This window comes from Micropterus salmoides, unplaced genomic scaffold (assembly GCF_014851395.1).
Source record: "Micropterus salmoides isolate LMB-PRFRI ecotype aquatic unplaced genomic scaffold, ASM1485139v1 Ms_hic_scaffold_7, whole genome shotgun sequence".
Taxonomy (NCBI): domain Eukaryota; kingdom Metazoa; phylum Chordata; class Actinopteri; order Centrarchiformes; family Centrarchidae; genus Micropterus; species Micropterus salmoides.
Window position 1 is genome coordinate 25,161,551 of NW_024044459.1, and position 17,270 is coordinate 25,178,820.

At 40.5% G+C, this 17,270-nt stretch overlaps 4 protein-coding genes and 2 non-coding genes across 6 annotated transcripts; 3 read left to right on the forward strand and 3 right to left on the reverse strand.

Annotated features, from left to right (window-relative positions):
• Positions 1 to 2,529: 2,529 nt before the first annotated feature.
• Positions 2,530 to 2,602, reverse strand: trnak-uuu. The gene has a single exon. It is a non-coding gene; the product is annotated as a tRNA-Lys (tRNA).
• Positions 2,603 to 3,294: 692 nt separating this feature from the next.
• trnak-uuu lies at positions 3,295 to 3,367 on the reverse strand. The gene has a single exon. It is a non-coding gene; the product is annotated as a tRNA-Lys (tRNA).
• Positions 3,368 to 3,869: 502 nt separating this feature from the next.
• Positions 3,870 to 6,042, forward strand: gatc (glutamyl-tRNA amidotransferase subunit C). Its single transcript, XM_038704638.1, has 5 exons — positions 3,870 to 4,283; positions 4,391 to 4,441; positions 5,218 to 5,387; positions 5,528 to 5,631; positions 5,782 to 6,042. The coding sequence occupies exons 1-5, from the start codon at positions 4,083 to 4,085 to the stop codon at positions 5,841 to 5,843; spliced, it is 588 nt and encodes a 195-aa protein (XP_038560566.1). The 5' UTR covers positions 3,870 to 4,082; the 3' UTR covers positions 5,844 to 6,042.
• Positions 6,043 to 7,264: 1,222 nt separating this feature from the next.
• LOC119891167 (polyubiquitin-B-like) lies at positions 7,265 to 8,291 on the forward strand. Its single transcript, XM_038702520.1, has 2 exons — positions 7,265 to 7,424; positions 7,533 to 8,291. The coding sequence occupies exon 2, from the start codon at positions 7,542 to 7,544 to the stop codon at positions 8,010 to 8,012; it is 471 nt and encodes a 156-aa protein (XP_038558448.1). The 5' UTR covers positions 7,265 to 7,424; positions 7,533 to 7,541; the 3' UTR covers positions 8,013 to 8,291.
• A 3,102-nt stretch (positions 8,292 to 11,393) lies between these two features.
• On the forward strand, positions 11,394 to 12,395 carry LOC119891171 (polyubiquitin-B-like). Its single transcript, XM_038702527.1, has 2 exons — positions 11,394 to 11,553; positions 11,662 to 12,395. Exon 2 carries the CDS (start codon positions 11,671 to 11,673, stop codon positions 12,139 to 12,141), a length of 471 nt encoding a protein of 156 aa, XP_038558455.1. The 5' UTR covers positions 11,394 to 11,553; positions 11,662 to 11,670; the 3' UTR covers positions 12,142 to 12,395.
• Positions 12,389 to 16,186, reverse strand: pxmp2 (peroxisomal membrane protein 2). Its single transcript, XM_038702526.1, has 5 exons — positions 16,006 to 16,186; positions 15,489 to 15,611; positions 13,774 to 13,936; positions 13,016 to 13,135; positions 12,389 to 12,902 (listed from the first exon to the last, which is right to left on the reverse strand). The coding sequence occupies exons 1-5, from the start codon at positions 16,113 to 16,115 to the stop codon at positions 12,834 to 12,836; spliced, it is 585 nt and encodes a 194-aa protein (XP_038558454.1). The 5' UTR covers positions 16,116 to 16,186; the 3' UTR covers positions 12,389 to 12,833.
• Positions 16,187 to 17,270: the final 1,084 nt, after the last annotated feature.

The window sequence follows — 17,270 nt, forward strand, 5'->3', positions numbered from 1 at the left end:
CCCTGGAGAGGATTGTTAAGCAAAACCCATACAAAAATGTGGGGGAGATTCACAAAGAGTGGACTGCAGCTGGAGTCAGTGCTTCAAGAACCACCACGCACAGACGTATGCAGGACATGGGTTTCAGCTGTTGCATTCCTTGTGTCAAGCCACTCTTGAACAAGACACAGCGTCAGAAGTGTCTCGCCTGGGCTAAAGACAAAAAGGACTGGACAGCTGCTGAGTGGTCCAAAGTTATGTTCTCTGATGAAAGTAAATTTTGCATTTCCTTTGGAAATCAAGGTCCCAGAGTCTGGAGGAAGAGAGGAGAGGCACAGAATCCACATTGCTTGAAGTCCAGTGTAAAGTTTCCACAGTCAGTGATGGTTTGGGTGCCATGTCATCTGCTGGTGTTGGTCCACTGTGTTTTCTGAGGTCCAAGGTCAATGCAGCCGTCTACCAGGAAGTTTTGGAGTACTTCATGCTTCCTGCTGCTGACCACCTTTATGGAGATGCAGATTTCATTTTCCAACAGGACTTGGCACCTGCACACAGTGCCAAAGCTACCAGTACCTGGTTTAAGGACCATGGTATGTATCCCTGTTCTTAAGTGGCCAGCAAATTCGCCTTATCTTAACCCTATAGAAAATCTATGGGGTATTGTGAAGAGGAAGATGCGATACGCCAGACCCTACAATGCAGAAGAGCTGAAGGCCACTATCAGAGAACCTGGGCTCTCATAACACCTGAGCAGTGCCACAGACTGATCGACTCCATGCCACGCCGCATTGCTGCAGTAATTCAGGCAAAAAGGAGCCCCAACTAAGTATTGAGTGCTGTACATGCTTTTCATGTTCATACTTTTCAGTTGGCCAACATTTCTAAAAATCCTTTTTTTTGTATTGGTCTTCAGTAATAATCTAATTTTCAGAGATACTGAATTTGGGATTTTCATTAGTTGTCCGTTTTAATCATCACAATTAAATGAAATAAACATTTGAAATATATCAGTCTGTGTGTAATGAATGAATATAATATCCAAGTTTCACTTTTTGAATGGAAAATAAATCAACTTTTTGATGATATTCTAATTATATGACCAGCACCTGTATGTGTGTATATACATTAGTGTAGAATGAGGTTACAGAAGTGTTCTGACTGGAATACGCACAAATATCTAGCTAACGGCGACCTTAACGCAGTGTAAGGACTGTAGGGAATAGCGGGGTGATTTGAGCCTGCGGGGAAGTTGAGCCCCCCCTTGTTTCTCGGCAACCATAGACTAAGTTGGTCATGTGACCACACATTTTAAAGAGTCATCCATTTGAGTCTCCCTGTGATGAAGAGAGGCCCATGGAATAAGTGATAAGCATATTTAAGATGAAAAAAATGTTTTTTGCTGTTATAAGTGATTTTTATATGTTCAAGGAGCCCTGATTCTAATGTCTGAACAATTACCGATAGGTTTGAGAAAATCATGTGTTAGTGCTTTAGGAAGTTACAATATGAGGCTATACTGTTAGTGTGACATTACTCTTAAACTGCTGGATGACACAAGTTTGTTAAAATGACAGGGATGGGGTAATTTGAGCCAAAAGACCTGGGGGAAGTTGAGCCAACTATTTGATGGTAATTTTACATAGCATTTTTATGCATCACCGAAATGATGTGACATTATGCATTTTAGACCAAAAACCATCATGTCATGCTTCTAAATGGAAAACAGACAGGCTTCAACTCCTATTGTGGGTTTGGAAAGAGTAGAGGGAGAGGTACACAAATGGGAAGTTCATTTATCAGGTTGCACGGGACAGGATAACTTTAAAAGTAATACATTGATCTGAAACAACTAGGAGACATAGCTGCTGCAAAAAGTGCAATTGAATGTTGGGATCTGGCGTTTGAGTTTGCATGATGAAATGACATTGATGTCCCGACCCCCATGTGGCTCAACTTATCCTCTCCCTTGGCTCAACTTACCCCTCATATGCCGCAAGTTGAGCCAAGAGTCCTTTTTTTTTTATTGGAAAGCCATATTTTGAAAACAGTTTAATTTAGATCCAAATTGATTATTCCCAGGGATGCACTACATCCTAAAATACATGCACATACTGTATTTTAGTTGGAGACATTACTGTCATGTCCTCACTTTAAAAACAACTCAAGTAAAATCTGGCCCAACTCACCCTGCTCTCCCCTATCTGTAACATTTCCAACAACAATATACAGTGATGGGTAAATAATAAATATATAAACAGGTAAAAACAATGCAAAACTGTACAAGTCAGTGAAGAGGTGTCCCGTTAAGAAACGGTGAGCTAGCTACAGAGTCCCACAAGCTATTTTTTGTGGTGAACTTTACGTGTTATGTGTTAAACTAGCTCAGTTGAACAGCTAGGGTGGAGGAGCTGGAGTCTCCAGACGGATTGGCTGCAAAAAAAAAAACAAGATTATTTGGAGACGGGCCAAAGTGATCCCCAGGTACACATACTGGTGCTCACAGAGTGCAATGGCAGTAGAATCGCCAACACATCAAAAAGAAAAATTCTACGCCCGAACAGGGACTTGAACCCTGGACCCTCAGATTAAAAGTCTGATGCTCTACCGACTGAGCTATCCGGGCGCTCTGAGAAGGAAAACAGCATTGTGACTCATAACATGATACGTGAATAACTGTAAGTGTAACGTTACATTTTTCTTTTTGATTACTTAAGCAAATTCTTATACGCTACAGTACGCGAGAATTACGCAGGAAACTTCCACAATACTACATGTGTCTTTCAAATATCTCAAATTGTGGGTAACGTTATACAAGGTTAAATATGTAACGTTAATAGAACAACATTTCTCCGACTTCAAGACGCCCCCACTTTATATGAACTAAAACGAACTGCTGTATACATCAGTGGAACAGGTGAAGTTTGAAGTTTTAGGATATTGAGATTCAGCATCACACTGAACCTGTCTTGGTGAAAACAGCTGTATTTCTTAAGGAAGCTTAAGAAGGCTAAACTATCTAAGTTCTTGTTAACTTTTACAGAGAGAGGAGCAATATAAAATCATCCTGAATCACAAACTGACATGGGATGTGCACGGCCCAGGACAGGAGGGCTCTGCAGCGGGTGACTGAGACCACTCAGAAGACCATTGGTACCCGTCCACCGAGCGTGGTGGAAAGCTAGTTGTTTCTTCTCTGTAATTTAGCCAGGTAGCTGATTATTAACCAGAGAAAATTGTAAATTGACAAGACGTGATTTGATGTCAACACACTGGCGCACGTTACCAAAGTCTGTAGGCTCGGAACAAAACTTTCAACGCCCGAACAGGGACTTGAACCCTGGACCCTCAGATTAAAAGTCTGATGCTCTACCGACTGAGCTATCCGGGCGCTCTGAAAGTACTGTCGACCGTTGTCAAACATAAAGGATATATTTTGTGAATGACTTTTTATTTATTTTCTGTTTTCAACGTTGTAATATGGTGTACATGGTGGGTGCACTATAGACAGTATATTACTGGACGAAGCCACTCCGCAGATGTGAATGGAGAAGAGTGAAGCCAGTTTTGGACCAGTAAAATACTACAGGGCCACTTCCTGTTGGCACCAGCGTCTACTGCGCATGATCGCGCAGCATAACCGTGGTTTAATGACGTAGAACAACGGCAGAAACACCGTAATTGTGGTAGCTGCGTAGCTGCACCAACAAAAAGTTTCATGGCTCAGTGTGTTCGTCTGACTCGGATCGTCACTGATTAATCAGCCCACCTACGTGTCTCACCTGTGAAACACCAACGCAGCGTCACTGATGGCCGAATAGTTTTTTTAGAGTTTATAATCTAAGCAATACGGTTACATCTCTCATGTGCGACGGGGTGTCACAGGGTTTTGACGTCATTTTTGGGCCCACATGGATCCCTCCATGCAGGCTTTGGTCGGCTTCACTGTCTGATCTCTGGCTTACCCCCTTGCTAGCTACGGCAAGTCGTTAGCCACATTAATGTGAAGCTAGTTTATAGCCCAGGTCAGACCTTCCTGGTGAGTTATTACAAACTAAGAAAATGCGACACCCTTTTTATACAAATCGGGCATAGCTGTGCTAAAAATGTCAGTGTTTAGCCTCACTGTTAAACGCACATGCAGCAGCGTGTCAGCGAACATCATTCGGCCTTCGTGTAACCTGTTAACACACGATGGGCACTCAATAACAAACGTGGGGGACTTCCACAGTGGAAGAAACCGCTGCCTGCAGAAACACACCACAAATGTAACGCGTCTGTTGAGCTCTCAACCACATAACCCCAAGGTAAATTCGAGGACAGTTGTTATTATTTTAATTGCAGTCAGTTCAAATAGTTGCCAAAGCAGAGTATTGACTTGTCAGTCCTGCTTCCTGGGTCTCTCTTTGAATAGATACCGGCTGTTGCAACATGGGAGCCAGTACCAGAGGACCAACTTCCCCCGGTAATATCTTCATGACTGCGTGCATGTGAAGTACATACAGAACTTAGCTTGGTGACCAAAAGCTTGGATAATTCATATTTACTTAACAGTAACATTCAGGGACCAGTGTGTTCATTCAAAGATTAGATTCAACCTTATTTGAGTAGTAATGGTAGCTACTGAGACAACAAAATACAGTTTAGCATACCAGATGTGCAAAAAGCAGTAAAGTACTGTATGTACATATACATAGACATGATATATTTTTTAAATAAAACAGTGTGGGGTAAAAATTATGACACTATGATAAATACAGTATGGGCATGTGCAGGTACACTTATATAAAAGTAGTAGTGCAGGAAAGTGTATAGTTTAGCCAGCAGCCAGTGAGGCAGAGACAGGACTACTGCAAATGTTCAGTCTGGAGGAAGGTGTGGGTTTGAGGAGGAAAGAATATGCCAAAGTTGCAGTGCTATTAGCCTTTACTTGTTGAGCTGTGACAGAGGATTAGTAACACAAAGAAGGGGATTTCTCAGTAAAAACACAAGTTAAATTTTTGGTACATTTGTTGTTTGTTTTGGAGGATGTAAAGACAAATCACACAATTATGGCAACAAAAAGAAACGGCATATTACAAAAGAGATTACCAAAGACCAAAGTTAAAAACATGACATGGCACGAGTCATAACAATGTTTGCTGATTAGAAGTTACTAATGGATGTAGTGACTTTATTCAATGAATACACATTATTAGAAAGTGATGGTGGAAGGAAACTGTCACACATTGATTCTTGCAGCCCACCCAAATCCCTGCTGACCTGGTGGACAAACTAGAACGGCTGGCCTTGGTTGATTTCCGCACCAAACAGGGACTGGATTGTTTGGAGAAAGCTGTACGATTTGCAGATCAGCTTCATGTTGTTGACACGTCGGGGGTTGAACCGATGGATTCAGTTCTGGAGGACAGGTGCAGTTCAGACGGTTGTTACATGTGGGCCTTTTCATCACAGTTGTATCCAAATAGCATAACAAATTAGCAACAATTGTAGCCCCATTTTAAAACTCTTATTACATGAATGTGTTAATGTTTTCTCTATGCACATTCAGGGCATTAAACCTGAGGGACGATACAGTGGTGGAAGGGGACTGTGCTGAAGAACTACTTCAGCTCTCCAAAACCACAGTGGAGGAATACTTTTTGGCTCCACCAGGTAAGAATAAACCCCATGTAATTGTAAACATTAGTGTTGATTTTATAATTAGTTGCACATTATTAAGATGCCAAGTGAATACACTTAAAGATGATGTTGTAAATTTGTCATTGTTTGGATCCTTAACTAATATTTATTGTCTTACCACAGGAAACATTCCTCTACCAAAGCAGGAGGAGAGGGCTGCCATGCTGAAACACTCAGAGATCTGATGTTCATGACTTTATCCATGATATTTATCGCTTACACCTATTGTTAAATCCTGTTTTATCATAATTTTATGAAAATTGTACTGAAATTTGACTGACATTCAGTGCAATGGCAGTACATTTGTTATTTACATTATGATCTTCTTGTGTCCTGTTTTCATTCATAGTGTGTAACTTTAATAAAAAAAAAACAAATATGTAATCTTTTTCTCTTTCTGTTTTGTGTCCGTAGTAATACACTACGACAGAGGTCACTAATAGGCGGACCCAGCCGCCGTCCTCTCCGGACCGCCGACCTACAGCCCATTTATTATTGAGACTTACTACCTCGTGACGGAGCGTTTCTATTTTAACCCGCGCAGCTTTTCTAGCATTTACTGTACTGGTTTAGAGGACCAGGAAACTCACAGACCAATCGCATGTGCTCCAATCGTCTCATGTGACGCTGCTCAGCCAATCAAATCTGTGCATACCGATGCTTGCGAGTCGAGTCCGCGAGATTCACCAGAGACGTTTTGGAAACACACCCGAATTGAGGAGACGAAAGATAAAAGAGATTTCACATGACTTAATCAAGAATGTACAGATTTTTACATGTACATTCCTCCCACGGGCAGTTCAAAACCAGAATATCTCATAGATCTCCAATATGCTAGCTGGAGCTCACGTTTCTCACTGAACAACAGAAAGTAGGAAAGTGGTAGCTCTGTAAGAGGAAATGAAAGAGAAGAGGAGGCATTACAGCTGTTCATTTGTTATGATGTGTTGAGTGTTTATTATAAAATTGGTTAAGACTACACTTCATCACTTCAAGCTACACTTTTTGTTACATTTTTTCTAAAAATTAGGCACTTTAATTTAGCTTACTTAAATTTAGACTTTATTATTTGAATAGTTATTATTTATTATCCTTCCAGTTTGATGTGAAAACTGACTGAAATATTATTTGATTTGACAGTCCGTTGTTGACTAAAAACATGTGTTGATACAACTATAGGTTATAGTACTGAATGATAACGCAAGTTCGTCGTTTTGATGTTCCGGTCCTTTGCTTCAGGAAATTTTCTCTAACTAGACCTCTTGGAAATCTAATTGAATACCCCTGCACTACGATCTGTTTGTCACTCACATTTCACCTGATGAAATGATTTTGCCCCTCCTTTAGAAATGGACAGTCCTGATTTGCTCAATCATGCCAACTAAAAGTTCCTTGTTAATCTTCCATTGCCTGTAATCTATTAATACCACAAGAGCTGTTTCTCCACGGCCCCACCTGTTATACAAAACTGGATCATTAGCTGGGAAATTCATAAACTTGCCATTGGGCAGTGTTAGGAACGATTGCAACATTACATGGAGGATAACATCTGTGTCATGTTGGGAGAATAGAAACCGAAAGTTATGAAGGCAAGTACGGAAAACGAATGTGAAGTAAAGGGGGCGTTGTGTTGAACAGCTGAGGCAGCTTGTATATAAAGTGCGGTGATCGGAAGCCTCTGACAGCTGCAGCTGAGCATCTTTGTTTACCTGTCGCCGTCTGAAGACTTGAAGCTTTCCGGAAGAGTTCGCTAACCTGATCACAAGGTAGGAAGCTGTCTTTATCAACGCTGTAATGAACCACGCTGTGGACTTTATTTCAAATAGTTTTTCTAGACTGAACTGATTTTTAAATCGTATTGAATGATCTTTCAGGCCACTTTCATGATGGACATAACGATAGTTATGCTGAATGGGACCCACCACTCCCTGAGGGTGAACCCACAGGACACAGTGGGATCTCTGAAGATACTCATCCATGAGAAACTAGGAGTCGCTCCTCAGAGCCAGAAGCTGGTGTTCGTGAACGGCCAGAGGACCCCTCTCAGCGACGACTCACAGCCTGTCAGCTTCTACGGCCTGCAGCCGGGCTGCCAGGTGTCTCTGCTGGTGACCCAGCCGGCTACCGTCCAGGTGTTCCTCAAAAATCTACAGGGGAGGACCAGCACCTATGATATCAAACCTGACGAGACTGTGAACGACTTCAAGACCAAGGTCCAGCACAGAGAGGGGCTCCCTGTGAGCCAGCAGAGGCTCATTTATGAAGGCAGGGAGCTGATGGGTGGTAGACTTTCAGACTACAACGTCAAGGCGCATAGTACCATCAACCTGAATTCCCGTCTGAGAGGAGGCTGAGGACCCTTCTGCTTTACATGTTAGACAAAGATAATCTGCAGATTTTTTGATTATATAGAAATTAGTATTTGTTATTTAATTGTATTTCCATTTCGAGAAAATCAATGCATTCCTTGATCTGTAATTCTGTCATATCTTTACAATGACAATACAAATGCTATACAACACAACCTGACACGTTATATCCCTTAATTTTATTTTTACAAATACACGTTTTGATATTGTCAACCGACAACTGTTAAATATTTTTTTTTAAATAAAGCTCTAAATATGAATGTGCATATGTCTCATTTCCTGTAGCTTATTCTTCAGCTCAGGGGTGGAGCTGTACCCTGTACAGCTCCACATCCATCAGTAACCAGAGACACACGTAATAACTTAAACTTGACATTATTACAAGATTTAAAAGAGACGGTCTCAATCAATTAATTCCAGGTTTATTGTTATATCTTACACTATTTTAGAAGTGCTCTGCAAGAACCAGTTTTCATCCAGGTGTTTTTTCTGTGAGTAAAACTAGGGAAACTTATAAATAATCCACATGTGTTTATTCACTTTAAAGTTTAAGGGAACATCTACATCAGCATTATGTTTTAATATATGTCTACATATTACAAGTGATACTTTTCAAATTGCTTTTTTCATAATACAAAAAACATATTGGCAGATCCATAATTATGTCTTACAACCATGGATAGGCCAATTTAACAAGACCTACCTTTAGAAGAATAAAGGCTTTCCCCTGGAATATGACTTACTGTAATCAGTAACTTAAAATTTATTTTAAAATAATACAAAAAAAAAACAGTTTTCCAGTCAAAAGAGGGGCTTTTTTAAATACAATACTCAAAAATATCAAGTATCAAATACCAGTCTGAACAATACAAGACAACATCAAGAGTTACACATTTACATATTTAGATATGGTCCTCTTGACCTAACTGCTGAGTGATTGACGCTGTGATGTGTAGGCCTCCATCTTCCAAGTACGTAGAAATAATGATATTAATAATAATAATGCTTTCCATTTACGATTTCAGTATACATACATTTCACTCCTAGAACATCTTACAGGTTTAAGAAGGGATCTGAATTACATCAACATTTAAAACAGGATTACAGCAAAATGTAAAACATTCAACAGGTTAGCGCTCAGTCCTTGGGATATTTGTTTGAAGGATGGGAACAAGTCATCCATGAGAAACATGAAAAAGGCAGAAGGCCTAGAAAAGGGGTCTCTCAATCGACTAGCAAAGATAATAGTATAAAATCTCAGTACAAAAATGTCAGGGTCCAGGAGCGGTGTCCTCCACCAACTGCTTCAACACTCCAACAACAGGTCTTAACAAATGAGCAAGTTAACACAAAGTGGCAATACACAATGCCAAAAAATAATCAGAAGAACATGCTGTTTCAGTGTTTGTTTTCAAATCACATAAACTATTGAGGGGGCTTTATTCAGGTAATCACAATGGCAAAGTCTAATAAGCCAAAATGTGGCTATAGCCTAGCTGTCCAGCACTGTACTTGGGAGCTCACTGTTGCGTCTTAATCTTTAATGTCTGGACCTTTGGGGACACTTTGTTACCATCCAAGTTCATTAATACCTTCTGGAAGAACTCAAATGTGAATTTGAGTTCCTGAGTGTATAGCAGGGCAAAAAGCATGGCACAACCAAAGGAAATACTTACTAGCTCACTTATCAGTTCCACACCCTCGACCGCCACTCCATCATCCGCTGGCCTGCCCTCTTCATCAGCACCATCTCTGTAAATCATATAGAGGCCCCATGTTGGTCTGTGCGATCTCTCTTTTAGCTTCCTCACTCTTGACATCTTATTGGTGAAAAATACACAGATCAGCCATTACATTATGACCACCTCTCATAATGTAGGTCTCCCTTTAGCTGCCAAAACAGACCCGACCTGTCAAGCAACACGAACAGGGGGTTCAAGATTCATAATTTGTTCGATGATACACCTGAACAGGCAAAACGTTGATATTTATGATCTGGAAGGGGGTCCAAACTTTCCTATTTATCTTTAAAGCAGTACAGTAACTTCCTCTCATCTTCAAATGTGTAAGGTCACATATCCCATAACTAGACATTGCTTCTTAAATAGTGTACTCTCAACATCAGTGCAGAGTTCACTTGGATTGTTAGTATATTTCATGGAGCTGGGACACACGTTCGAGATATCAGACAAATATCATATCATAAGCAGATTTATTCAGCGAAGCTTGTAGATCTGCTGGAATTTGATGGCCCTGGGTAAACACAGAGAGGTTGTGCTGTGTGTCTCTTCCAGCTGCTGGCTGTCGCTTCAACAAGAGGCAGCAGCAAACCAAAAGAGTTATCTCATCATAATACTTTAACTAAATGTGATGCTGGTAACTGCGACTCACTACTTTGGGCCAACTTGCACAACTTTAGTTCTTCCTTCAGTCCACGAGGAGGAACCACAGAGAAAGGTGGGACAATTTCTGACTGTTGATGGAAAAACCAAACGGTATTTTGATAAAGTAGTTTTTAACTGTGTGAGATCTTTGCTTACTTTATAGGAAACTTCAGCAAGGCTGTCAACAACCTGCCTGTAATTGTGTGACTTTTGCTGATACCTGCTGTACATCTTTGATGCACAATACCAGCTTTTCTGGAGAAGCTTAAGAGCTGATGCCAGAAAGGCTCACCTCTGGAATTGTTCAGTAACCCTGAAGTTTACATCTCTAGATCAATGAACTATTACAGATAACTACTACTAACCTCCATAATGAGAGTAAAAGATGAAAACTGATAACGGCTGAAAATTACATACCACTGAGAGAGAAATGCAGTTGATTTAAGGATATAAAGATGAATATTTGCTGTACAATGACTCATCCTGCCATGATTCTATGGGAATATCTGAAAGACGCCAGTTTAGATATTTGGATTGGATTTTACTTTGATAATGAAATGGTATCTTTTCACCCAGCTCAATTTAAACGCTCAGTAAACTTTGAAGTTCAGTCGACAACAACAGGCCACAAGTTTCCTGTGTATTGTTGCAATGTACAGCTCTGACACTTGTGAGTTTACAGTGTAAGGTGTTATGAAACCAATGACTACTATTAGAAATGGTTAGTTAATTTGTTATAGTACACACACATATATATAGCCTACTGTATTACCACGACTATTTTAAGAAATTAGCTATCAACAGTAACAACCCGTTTCTCCACTGCCCCACCTGTTATACAAAACTGGATCATTAGCTGGGAAATTCATAAACTTGCCATTGGGCAGTGTTAGGAACGATTGCAACATTATATGGAGGATAACATCTGTGTCATGTTGGGAGAATAGAAACCGAAAGTTATGAAGGCAAGTACGGAAAACGAATGTGAAGTAAAGGGGGCGTTGTGTTGAACAGCTGAGGCAGCTTGTATATAAAGTGCGGTGATCGGAAGCCTCTGACAGCTGCAGCTGAGCATCTTTGTTTACCTGTCGCCGTCTGAAGACTTGAAGCTTTCCGGAAGAGTTCGCTAACCTGATCACAAGGTAGGAAGCTGTCTTTATCAACGCTGTAATGAACCACGCTGTGGACTTTATTTCAAATAGTTTTTCTAGACTGAACTGATTTTTAAATCGTATTGAATGATCTTTCAGGCCACTTTCATGATGGACATAACGATAGTTACGCTGAATGGGACCCACCACTCCCTGAGGGTGAACCCACAGGACACAGTGGGATCTCTGAAGATACTCATCCATGAGAAACTAGGAGTCGCTCCTCAGAGCCAGAAGCTGGTGTTCGTGAACGGCCAGAGGACCCCTCTCAGCGACGACTCACAGCCTGTCAGCTTCTACGGCCTGCAGCCGGGCTGCCAGGTGTCTCTGCTGGTGACCCAGCCGGCTACCGTCCAGGTGTTCCTCACAAATCTACAGGGGAGGACCAGCACCTATGATATCAAACCTGACGAGACTGTGAACGACTTCAAGACCAAGGTCCAGCACAGAGAGGGGCTCCCTGTGAGCCAGCAGAGGCTCATTTATGAAGGCAGGGAGCTGATGGGTGGTAGACTTTCAGACTACAACGTCAAGGCGCATAGTACCATCAACCTGAATTCCCGTCTGAGAGGAGGCTGAGGACCCTTCTGCTTTACATGTTAGAAAGTTAATAATCTGTAGCCTACATTCTTGTTTTCAATATAAATTAACTATTTATTTATTAGTAGGCCTATATCCATTTGAAAACTCAATGCATTCCTCCATCTCTAATTCTGTCATATCTTAAAAACATGTTTCATGTTCAAATGTCATACCCAGCATGTTATAAATGTATTTTTATTCTGTTATCTGGGCAGTGTTTAATTTTAATAAAGCTCCAAATGTGAATTGTGTCACATGTCTTGTTTTATTTACAGGACAGACCACAACCTCAACACACACATAATCAATGAGAATTAAACTTACCATTATTCCAATATTTAAAAGAGACTGTCTCAATCAATTCATTCCGGGTTTACAGGTACATCTTTCCTCAACGTCATCAGATTTTGGCAGTGCTTTGTAGCAAACACATTTATTATAAACTACATTTTCATTATTTCAAATGCAGTGATGTACCCAAAATATCATAGCAGCATGTTATACAGGCTTATACTCATTGTACAGGTTTGTTAGGAGTTAATCAGAAATCAGTGTTTGATAATTATTCTCCAGCTAGGGAGCAGGTATACAGTAGCAGTAGACCTCCAGTATACAGCCAGATGTTAAAGCCATTGTGAAGAACCAGTTTTCCTCCAGGTGTGTTTTCTGTGAGCAAATCTAGGGAAGCTTCATTTCCTCACAGATGCAAGGTAGGCGTACCAAAATAAGGCGATCATGTTGGCAAACAGCACTCGAAACTGAAAGTCAAAAAACAAACACAGGAACACATAGAGGGGGTAAAGACATTACAAGTGGTGTCAGGATATGATTCATCATTTGTTCTATAGCAGGATGCCAGTAAAATACAAACCTGAACAGGCACAAAGTTGATATTTATGAACTGAAAAGGGGTCCAAACTTTCCAATTCATCTTTAAAGCAGTCCAATAACTTGCTCTCATCTTCTTCTCAAAGTCTCCCCACCCTTTAGCCTGAAAACAGATTGGAATGATAATACATATGCATTTATTTACTATGTAAAAATATTGCATATATTACATGAAGACAGTCGACTAAATGGTAAATATCCAGGTTTAAGCAGTTATATGCACATCACATAGGTGCCATAGGCTAACTAAAAGGGTTATGCTTGCACACTTACTCCAGGTCACAATTTTGACCTCATGAAGATTCAAGTAGGAAGGAAACGTCATTGTAAAAACTTTGTGACATGGAGTAAGTGTGCAGGTGGAACCCTTTTTTCTCTCATTGAAATATCCAGGTTGAAACATCACATGAGTTGCAGTAAATCAGATCTAAGAGGGGCGGCCCACCAATTTTACACATCAAGAACTAGTCATGGGGAGTTCTGCTAAACCTGTAAAAAACAAACCAGTGTTGGCAGCATGGTATTTGAAAGACATGAGCATTTATCAGGCAGGAAGGGTCTAATGAAAGATGATATGAAGTTGCATTATGGGAAGTGTAGGATTCTGCATTCAGGATATTCTTGTTTTTTCAAATCCGTCAAATCCATCTTGTGGGTCCCCCAACTTCATGCCAGTGCAATATATAAAATTGCACCAGTTTAATGAGATGAGTAGGTGGGAGAGCTTCTGAGATGACCCACCTCCAGGATGTTCATAACAAAGTAGAACAGGAGCAAAAATCCAGGAGCAAAAATCAGCCGATCCAGTAGCAGACGTTTCACTATACAGTACGGGTCTGTGATAGGCATCCACACTTCCATCAACTGGTAAAAGTAATGGCTCACTGGTCCTGTAATAACCAACCTACAATAGGCAACAAAATATAATAGTAAGTACGTAAACTTTATTTGTATGCTTTATTAAACATCAACATACAAGACAAGAAAACAAAATGACCACTTGAGCCACGTAAAGAGGAAGTAAACTGAAAAACACAGCACGTAATAAAACACCAGCTTAGTACACAGTTCGTGGTAAAAATACATAGTACATAATAAAATACTTGAGATGCAAACCTGGTGCATACAGGTTACCCAAACGCCTGTCTAAACCGGTATGTCTTTAGCTGCCTTTTGAAAGCATCCACAAAACGAGCAGTCCATAGCTCAGGTGCAGCAGCCTCAAAAGCTCTATCACCATGGGTGCGTGGGACAGACAGCACATTTTGGTGATTTGACCTAAGAGAACAAGTTGATGAATAAGGGTGTAGAAGTTCCACCACATCTGCAGAAGCCTGACTGTGCAGTGCTCTGTAAGTAATAGAGAGAATCTTTAACTGGATCCTAAATGCGACAGGGAGCCAGTGAAGGGGTCTTAGTATAGGGGTAATGTGAGACCGTCTATTTGTCCTTAAGGCGGCATTCTGGATTACCTTCAGATAATCAAGGGCAGAAATGCTAAGTGATGAGAATAGCTTGTTACAGTAACCCGTAGATACCCAAGATAAAGGAGATGATTATTATTATTAACAATTATTTTTCCGCATTCTGTTTTGCAGTGGTGTTCTTGTTTTGTCTTGTGTTATAAATCCTGTCCTTTACAGCGGTGGCTCCCGCCCCTCCCTAAAATCACAAACTCACTCTCAGACAGGCTGCGGCATGTTTAGATCAGCTTGAACCGAGATGAGTGGGGGTTTTAACTGTTAGTCACCATTATGAGCATAAGCCTGCGATACTTTGCACTAGTTCACCAGTCACCAGCTCTGCTCCACTCCATTTGTGCACAATAACTGAGCAGCCCTACTCTGTGTTTGACACAATAGACCACTGTATCCTGATTAAGAGGTTGATATCTAGCATTTTGAGATAATCAGCATCGGCCGCCACCTGCACTGAGGAGGCCAATATATCATCCTTAATGACAGTAGGTCATTATACTGCAGAAAATAAAACAATTGAATGATGTCACTTCTGACAAAGTGTACCCCACTCTCCCTTAAACAGTAGTCACTAAAATCTACCGCAAAACCCAATGTGTTTTTTATTTCACTGATTAATAAAAATTCCATCTAAAACAACACTTTACTGGCTAAGACAACATTAGATTGTAAGGTACTCTGCGTGGAATAATGAAATTATACATGACTTTTCTTTGTTTTGATATACTTATATTGGCATTATATTCCGACCACTGGCCACCCTGCTCCCTAAATATCGGCATCGGCCAGTGAAAAAACCCATATCAGTCGACCACTAGGCTACTGTAAATGCTTTGCCATCAGTGACAGTAATTTTGTTGCACACTGACTCACACTGACTCTAGTCTAACTGGCACACAAAAAAAATTAATTGTCTTGTTGTAGATGAGCCATGAAAAGCATGTCAACCCTCGGTTTTCTTTCTGCATAAAGTCTCACCCATAAATTGCATAGCGTGCAGCTCCAGCTGCGTCGATCTCATTGACCGGGGTTCCATTTTTGGCCTTTTTTCTTGCCTCCACAATCTGAGACAGAAGATTTCCTAAAGCTGAGAGGATGCCACTGAAAATATCAAAGACACACATACTCAACTTTATCAATACACAACAGGTACATTCATAATAAGCTACTCTGATTTAAATAAAATCAGTGTCATACTAGGGGAGGTTTTCCTGGCAGATACTGATTGGCTAATGCTGACACTACAGGGTAGTCAGGGGTCAGATCAAACAAAGTGGTCTGAAAGATAAACTTCAGTCAACAAGTAAGAACAGCAACCCAGTTCAAACAGTAACTTAACTTAAGTGCAGTGGTTTGACTTTATCGCTGCTTTAGTAAATGATTACTTATAATTTTTGACTGTTAAACTGAGGAAACACGGCAGAAAGCAAGTATCAGGGTGCAGAACATGAACAAACTAAACATTGAGGGAACAACCAAAGCTAAGCTTACTGACCTTGTTACAGATTTAGTGAGGATGGGGTATTTCTTCAGAAGGACCAGATACTGCTGTAGTAAACGCAACTGAATGGACACATCCCGGACTGGCAGGCTCTCCACAGGCATTGTCAATTGTTTAACTGTCCAAACATTACCACTACGGAACTGACAGGGGCGAAGTTGAAAAGCCACCACGCCGGACTTCTTCCTGCCGACGTCATTTCGTCACTGGTTGAGCCACGCCTTCACGTCGTCGACGTCCCAAACAGGCAACGGCAAAGATTTATATTTTTTTTAAGGCGGCATTTATCAATTTCACCATATCACGAGCAGTTTTTAGTTCTTACATGTCGAACAGCACAAAGGTGATCAAATGAACACGGTTATAGGTTGATCCTACAGTCAAATAATGAACAAAACTCCTTAATTTAATTGTTAATTTTGGTTCTGAAGGTTTCTGTAACTTAAAAACACCATTTTTAACATTGGCGGTTTGCTGCTTACGTTTGTACCATGTAAGGTTTTTCACTGGACTACTTCTATTGCAACTGAAAAACTAGAAAAATGGGAGTGTTCTAAAACTTTTGACCGGTAGTGTACATATTGTGTTGATCTTAGTTTCCTTCATTTTATTCCTTTATTCTTTTTCTAAATACTTTCAACCAAACTGTCCTTCAAACGCAACTAAAGGAAAGGCTGATTCTTATCAATAAGGTCATTTAAAACTGTTTGTAGAATGTATAAAGTGTTGAAGAAACATTGTGAGCCAGACTCAGGTATGAAGTTTCACACACTGTTATCAACTGGTTTATTGAGCCCAGCAGAGGAGACACAGTGCCAGCATACTACACGTGAACACACCAAATCTCAAGGATACCATCTTTTGGTCCCTTTCGTGTTTCTCGTCTTCCCCGTAGTTCCAGTAAGTTTCCCTATTAAGTCATCTTTAGATGACCTTAACCTAGAACTACAGATCTATCTGATGTTTAGATTGAAATGCTAGGTCATATTGAAATCTAATACTATCCATGAATTGTACTCTCATCTGTGGAGCCAGTAAGTTTTAGTAAACATTCTTGTAAGACTCAACCTTACCAGTTTCCCAGAGAACACCAATGTCAGTTAGCCTGAAGCCTGAGCTAGTGTCTCTACCTTATCAACTGTTCCCTCACTAATAAGGACAGTTACATGAGAGAAACAACTAGAGTTGGAAGGACAGTGAACACTTGTAGAGTCAGCTAATGACCCTAAGCTAGACCTGGCTTACTTTTCCCCGTTACA

Bases quoted from the DNA above. Each gene is read 5' to 3' on its own strand.
- LOC119891167 (XM_038702520.1), top strand. From the start codon at position 7,542: ATGATGGACATAACGATAGTTATGCTGAATGGGACCCACCACTCCCTG.
- LOC119891171 (XM_038702527.1), top strand. From the start codon at position 11,671: ATGATGGACATAACGATAGTTACGCTGAATGGGACCCACCACTCCCTG.
- pxmp2 (XM_038702526.1), bottom strand. From the start codon at position 16,115: ATGCCTGTGGAGAGCCTGCCAGTCCGGGATGTGTCCATTCAGTTGCGT. The intron at 13,136-13,773 runs GTGGGTCATCTC...ATCTGTTTTCAG, and splicing joins TTGTTATGAACATCCTGGAG to GCTAAAGGGTGGGGAGACTT. The intron at 12,903-13,015 runs GTTTGTATTTTA...TTTGACTTTCAG, and splicing joins TCAACTTTGTGCCTGTTCAG to TTTCGAGTGCTGTTTGCCAA.
- gatc (XM_038704638.1), top strand. From the start codon at position 4,083: ATGTCAGTGTTTAGCCTCACTGTTAAACGCACATGCAGCAGCGTGTCA. The intron at 4,284-4,390 runs GTAAATTCGAGG...CTCTTTGAATAG, and splicing joins CTCAACCACATAACCCCAAG to ATACCGGCTGTTGCAACATG. The intron at 4,442-5,217 runs GTAATATCTTCA...TGATTCTTGCAG, and splicing joins CAGAGGACCAACTTCCCCCG to CCCACCCAAATCCCTGCTGA.